This window comes from Belonocnema kinseyi, chromosome 1 (genome assembly GCF_010883055.1).
Source record: "Belonocnema kinseyi isolate 2016_QV_RU_SX_M_011 chromosome 1, B_treatae_v1, whole genome shotgun sequence".
Taxonomy (NCBI): domain Eukaryota; kingdom Metazoa; phylum Arthropoda; class Insecta; order Hymenoptera; family Cynipidae; genus Belonocnema; species Belonocnema kinseyi.
In genome coordinates, this window is record NC_046657.1 from 91,458,032 (window position 1) to 91,465,042 (window position 7,011).

The following is a 7,011-nucleotide window of genomic DNA, read 5'->3' on the forward strand; positions in this document are numbered from 1 at the left end:
GGGAATTCGGCTCTCATAATTGTGCATCATATCAAGATCCCTCGAAAACATTCTAGAAAAACTTAAAAATACTCTCTCAAATTCATTTACGAAAATTGCGTATGCGCACGTGCTTTGATAACCAATAGGAATAAGATAGTCAAAGACACATATACTATAAAAGTGCTTTTAGAAGTCTGACTAAAAAATTCTCAAATTAGCACGGACATGAATGGATTCAGCTGCAGAATCAGCCACTATGATGCAGAATTATCTCGATGTTGCTATGGTAGGAATTTTTTATTGGAAAGGATTCTGCCTACCTATTCATCTTTATAGGAATCCCAAGTAAAGGGGAATGTATGTCTACACAATCGACACTTGTCAGACCAGTCTTGATGTAGCATTTGTTTGCGAGAATTTCTGGTGCTGACAAACCTGTAGTGGAATGGAAGCTTCTAATGTGTCCCCTGAGGGTTTACATTTTTGTTGCACCTTCTTCCCTATTCCTTTACATACCCCCACAAACTTACTTGTTGGGGGGAGGGGGACCTACAGTTCAAGGTGGATTCCGAACCACCAAGAGCAACAGCTTTAAGTAATTAGAAAAAACCTTTTTCTCTAGAGGTAGCTGTCCCGCGAATCTCCGGAGATGAAAAACTCCCTTGCTAGGCTAGTGTTCACCGCATGGGCCGTCGAGGCGCTTGCAGTATGCGAGACGGAAATTGAACCCACAAGCCAACGGTGTGGGTGCAAATCATACGCTTTAGCCCAGTGGTCGGTACGCTGTAGCCCAGAGCAGCGTAGTCTGCCCTGGCTGCCCTACGACCGACTTTCAGGCCCATTGTACACGCACACGAACATACAGTACACGTCTGATAACTTGCCGTCCGATAAGTTTACACTCCCCTCACAGCGTCATCACACGACGCGACAGCACGCACATTAATTGCGATTCTCCCACTACGTGTGCAGTGCTCGTAACGAGTGCCCGAACTCTTCTACGCATACGTCGGGCTCGGTCTCTGATTCGTTGCTGTTCGCGCGCAATTTTAAATGCTAAAAAAGAACATTTTTATTGTTTATTATGAATAATGTCATTTTAACTTACATAAATGTTTATTAGACCGACATTAATGAATCTTGATAAAAATGTATTAAGTGCATACTGTGTAAATAAAAAATATCCTTTGGTATTCACTTGTATTTTGCTTGCATATTTTTCATTATTCGAAAATTTTGTTATTTAAAGTTTATTAAAATATTAAAATGCATTGAAAATCTTGTTTTTCAATAGAATTATATTAATTAATACAAAAGTTTATGTATTTACCAAAAACAACTATATAACAACAACCATAACACAGTATGCACTTAATAAATTTTTATTTTTATCAAGATTCATTAATATCGGTCTAATAAACATTTATATAAGTTAAAATGACATTATTCATAATAAACAATAAAAATGTTATTTTTTAGCATTTCAAATGGCGCGCGAACAGCAACAAATCAGAGACCGAGCGCGACGCATGCGTAGAAGAGTTCGGGGCACTCGTTACGAGCACTGTACGTATGCTATTTTGCTCATGATTTGCGCCTATGATTTATGCATGCGAGCACCTAATATCGTTTTAGTTTTGCTTTCACATAAATACCTGGAAGGCTAAAAAAGTTAATTTTTATCAAATTTGCCATTTTCATATCGATTTACTCTCTATAGTGCAATATTTTTATATAAATATTATATGCAAGTTCCAACATTCAACCTTGTACAAAAAAGGGCTCACAAGACTTTTCAATGCATATAAATTTATAAGGTGCAGTGAATTTTTGAAACTACCTCTATTTTTGCAGCTTCTATAAGTTAGATTGAATGAATACTTTATTATAATCTGTAGATCAGGCACCTTTGATTTTCGTAACTGAATTTTTTGTTGGACCCTTCTTTGATATGGAGCGTGAAGTGATCTCACCTATTCTATGTACGTATTTAAGAATACAAGTGTCGACTACATAAAAATTGTTTTCAGGTCACTATATCAGTACAGAATTCTACCAAAGCTGACGTTTATAGGCTACCAATTGGCATCAGAACTCTGGAATGGACTAATACCAGCCTTCTTATAAATGACAGAATAGTATACTTACGTGGTTTCGGAAGACATGAGGATTCCGCACTTAGAGGACGTGGTCTTGACTTAGTAACCATGACCAGAGACTATGAATTACTTCAATGGGTAGGTGCTAATGCGTACAGAACGAGTCATTATCCCTACAGTGACGAAGTTTTAGACATGGCTGATAGGTAATATAATAAAATGAATAATAAGTAAAATGAAAAAGCTATGCGGTTACTATATTAACTGTTATACTGTTTCCAGACTCGGTTTTCTAATTATTGACGAATGTCCATCAGTGGATACAGAAAACTTTTCACCAACGTTATTGCAGCGGCACAAGGATTCATTGTCTGAGCTTATCAGAAGGGACAAAAATCGTCCATCTGTTATCATGTGGTCTATCGCTAATGAACCCAGGACACAATTACCTGAGGCTGAGAATTATTTTAAGGAAGTGGCTCATCACACTAAGACGTTGGATCCATCTCGACCAATTACTATAGCTATCGCGCGTGGATCTAGTGTAAGTTTAACATTAATTGAATTATTCAAACTTACAATAGATATATAATATATTCTATCCTGACTCATATATTTTTTTCATGTCAGGAGGATAAAGCTGGTCAATTTTTGGACATTATCAGTTTTAACAGATATAACTCTTGGTACCAAAATACTGGACGATTGGATATGATTATTGAGCGAGTTGTATCAGAAGCTGAATCATGGCATCATAAGTACAACAAACCAGTCCTCATGTCCGAATACGGTGCAGACACTATGCCCGGTTTACATGAGGTATAGATTTGAGGTTTTTCAAAATGTTCGAATTCTTGAAGCGTAAACTTACATCTTTTATGTTGCTTCTTTAATAGCTACCAAATTATGTATGGAGTGAAGAATATCAGGCGGAAGTCCTTTCTAAACATTTTGAAGCTTTTGACAGGCTTAGGATGAGAGGTTACTTCATTGGCGAATTCATTTGGAATTTTGCTGATTTTCGCACAGCACAAAGTGAGTTTGAAGTGAATTTTACAAATAATCCACATTTATTTATACGTAAACAAGTGAAATTCTCCTAATACAATATAATTTTTAGCCTACACGAGGGTAGGTGGAAACAAAAAAGGAATTTTTACGAGAGATAGGCAACCAAAGATGGCAGCTCACCTCGTGAGAAGGAGGTATCATTCTCTAAATGTAGAATTAGACGGAACTGAACTACCTAGTGATCTCGAAAATTATGTTACATTTTATTATTCTCGTCGTAGTGAACTTTAACAGTGATAATTGACATAACTATGATAAATGGTGTAGACTGAAAAAAAAACTTTTTTTCAAAGTGATAACAAATTCTTGTCAAAAGTTTGTATATTATATAATCAACAAAAACCAAAATTTTAATCGAATAATACCTGGGGGAAGAATTTTTATGCTTAAATTTTATCGTTGCGAATTCAGAAATTACCAGATTTTTGATATTTAGGTTACTTTAAATCTAAAAATATATTCCTAAACTGAAGACTTTATCGCAATTATACACAATTTGAAATATCCGAGTTTCACATAAAGGAATTTTGCATTAAATTGAGCCCGAGAACCGAGAATATTAAAAGAATGTTCATCAATTGAAAAATTATTTGTAATTTTGTAGAATGTTACACTAAAACCTGGATATAAGCTCCTTCATGTGACTCTAAACACAGAAATAATGGCTTTGGAATGTGGTGATGTGCGGAGCAAGAGAGGATTGTTCACTCAATCGTGACAAAGACGCAACAGGGATGCACTCTTCGCGCGTTAATTTCATCAGTTTACAATATTCCCGACAATACTGCGGTAAGCGTTCAGGCGGCCCTGACTGTTTACGTTTAAGTTAAGCTTTACGATAAGTCTTTGCAATGACAAGAAAACACAAGACTAATATAAAAGATCGGCGAAATCTAGACAGGTGCCAGCTTGACGTCGTGACTTGAACAAGAGAGCAAACGTGAACTAAGGATTTTCGGCCTGGTCAGGGGTTTGTATATGGTAGTACAGTACTGGTGAACGAAATCACTAAAACTCTTCTCATATTGATCTTATTTTATTGGTAACACACGTAACCAAGACACATAAGAGTCCGCTAAATAAACGTGACGAACTTCACAACGAATAGACTCTTTGATCGCGCATAAAAAACTCAAAAGATATTTGGTAGGAAATATAGAAACTTCTCCAGCCCAACATGATTTAATATTCAGGAATACTCTGATAGCGAAACTCCCAAAAATAAGTCTACTACACGCCAATAAGTGTCGTAGAACTGCTCTATGCAGCCCTATATCTAACAGAACTCCACTGCACGACCTTGGACAACATGAAACTATACTGCACACAGTAATCTTCCGCATAAATCACTTGTGTGATTTGTGACACTTCACTGCGCAGGTGTACCTATTTTCTAAGTCTTCTGCACAGCCCTATGTAACAAAGAACTGTACTGCGCACCAGTATGTGACATGTAGTCTTCTACGCACTGCAGAATTCTACTGCGCAGCCCTATGTATTACATGGATGCACTGTCCACTTTAAAGTTTTACGTATAGTTTTAAGCATAATATAGTAATTAAAAAAATGGTAGGTGCATCACGTATATTTGGCAGAAAATACAGATTAAATTCACGTAATTTTAATTTTGGATTAGTTGTACTGGTGTTCCACAAACACTTAAAATCTAATGTAATTTTATTAAGACGCGTGTAATTTCTTCTCAAAATACTCGAATCACATTTTTCGTTAATTCGAGTGTCAGGAGATTAATTCACGGCACTGCTCCTTGATTTTATCTTACTTTGGCGCGAGAGTTGAAGATCTCGGAACACTTGCTTTTAAAGCAACGTACAGTGGTCTGAAACGCCCAAAAAGTTGGTCAAAACATAAACAATAAATTTTTCGCCAATGGAATTTCCCACTTGGGGGTTTTTATGGTCGCTGATTTTAAATTTGAAGTCCGATTCTCCAAAAATAAAATGGCGGACACATTTCGAAATTGTAATCAGATCTGCATGAAACTTGGTGTATGTAGGTTTTTAGGGCCGCTGATTCCAAATTTGAAGTCAGATTTTACAAAAACAAAATAACGGTCACAAAATGACGGATATTTTTCAAAAATTTTTATCAGATTTGCATGAAACTTGGTATAAGTCGGTTTTCGGGATATCTGATTTCAAATTTGAAGTCAGATTTTAAAAATAAAGTTGTAGCTACAAAACCGTGTTGTAGCCTTTTGTTGTTTCTCCTTGTAGTTTACAATAAATGTATAACAATAATAATAACAATAAAAGCAAATGAAAACGAGGAATGGCTACAAAAAAGGCACCTATTGTTGTTCTGTATAGAATTTATTTTCACAATATATCCTCTTTTAAATCTGAGAAAGTATCAGTGCCAGAATCATCAATGTCTAAACGTTTCGTTACAGTAGTTCCGCACTCGCCTCTTACTTGGCCAGTCAGTCTGTCCCGTTCTCTAGCGTTGCGGGCAGGCGGCGTAACCACATACAAATAAAACAATTGCATCGAGAATCGCAGGAAGTCACACCTGAATTTTTGATTTTCCAGATAGTAAGACCTTTAGTTGAATTATGGATCTGAAAACAACCCGGAGTCTCGCGGAAACATAACTTTTCGGACGATTTTCCAAAAACTGTTAATGTAAGGCTTATAAACAATTGTTACACAAGTAAATTGTTAAAACATATTACCAACCTTGAAGTGCCTCCTCCATCATCTTTATAAAAATTTTTGCACATTCGGCAATTTCTGTGTGCACTTTGAATGTTGTTTTTCTCGTTCCTTGTAGCATGTTACACGGAGCACGATGTGACAAGGGCGACTTTCAGACGCTACTACGCATCTCGTAGGCACCCCATCTATTTGCTATTTGAAAAATAAATGCGGAGAAACCTCGTTTACCGACTATCACATACAAAATCTCTCGGAAATTTTTTTCTGAGGTTTTGACCAACTTTTTGGGCATTTCAGACCACTATGCAACGGTCTCGAGGTTTCAGGCATTAGGCCACGCTCCTTTGCTCTCAGGTCTTTAATTCTACGATCTTAGATCATAGTTGCCGAGAATTCAAATTTTTTGTCCGATTTTCATTGCGTATAATACATATGTAGGGTACCGTAGGAAAATAGTGCTTATGGCCGTGTTTATTTCAGTAGATATTCGCGTTGTTCTAAGTTCAGGTCAAAATGATTATTTTTGGCTTTGAGTGGTGGATGATACTGGGGCCTAAAGAGAATTAATTGCGACTGCCGAATATGGCTGTCATAATTAATAATCAGTAGCGAGCAATTGTCCAAGGAAGGATCCGACAGAATAACCCCTAAGCGGAGGCGTAACAACCGTACCGATTGCTGAATGGCACCTGGTCGAGGTGTCTTAAACGGTGAATCTAGGATACCGCGCGACCATTCAGAGGAAGCAGCTTTATCCATGTATGTGGGGCTCTACAAGGAATGTCTAAACCTTTCCTTAGCTGCTCGTGGAAACAACAATGATACCATCAAACCACCAAAAAGTTGTAAATGCGGTTCAAAACGATCGAACGCGCAGAGCACCTAAAAAGGGGTCGGCAAACAGTGGCAATCACCCTAGAATTCGGCGTGCTGAAAACAATTTAGATGGAAAAATACCGACGAACCGGCGAAACGCCCACATTGAGTGAACGAATCAACTCAAGGATGACTTGCTAGACTGCTATGATGCGTACATTATCTCTGTACACAGAAGCTCTATGGCGCGTATGCACACTCTGTGCTGCCAGAAACACCCAGAGCTTGAAAACCTTTCGCATCAGTCATTGTGAAAACAATGCGCCTACCTCTTGAAAACTAGATATGTGCGCGGAGCGCTCCCT

General features: G+C 37.5%; 1 protein-coding gene across 2 annotated transcripts in view; it reads left to right on the plus strand.

Moving 5' to 3' along the window:
- The window catches only part of LOC117171907 (beta-glucuronidase), a 131,855-nt gene extending 128,329 nt beyond the window's left edge, over positions 1-3,526 (plus strand). For both annotated transcript variants that reach the window (XM_033359561.1, XM_033359569.1), the window contains 5 exons: positions 2,013-2,287; positions 2,364-2,625; positions 2,712-2,900; positions 2,978-3,116; positions 3,202-3,526. In XM_033359561.1, coding sequence (XP_033215452.1) covers positions 2,013-2,287; positions 2,364-2,625; positions 2,712-2,900; positions 2,978-3,116; positions 3,202-3,383 — 1,047 coding nt within the window. In that variant the 3' untranslated portion in view covers positions 3,384-3,526. The remainder of the gene's footprint in view (positions 1-2,012; positions 2,288-2,363; positions 2,626-2,711; positions 2,901-2,977; positions 3,117-3,201) is intronic.
- The last annotated feature ends 3,485 nt before the right edge of the window (positions 3,527-7,011 follow it).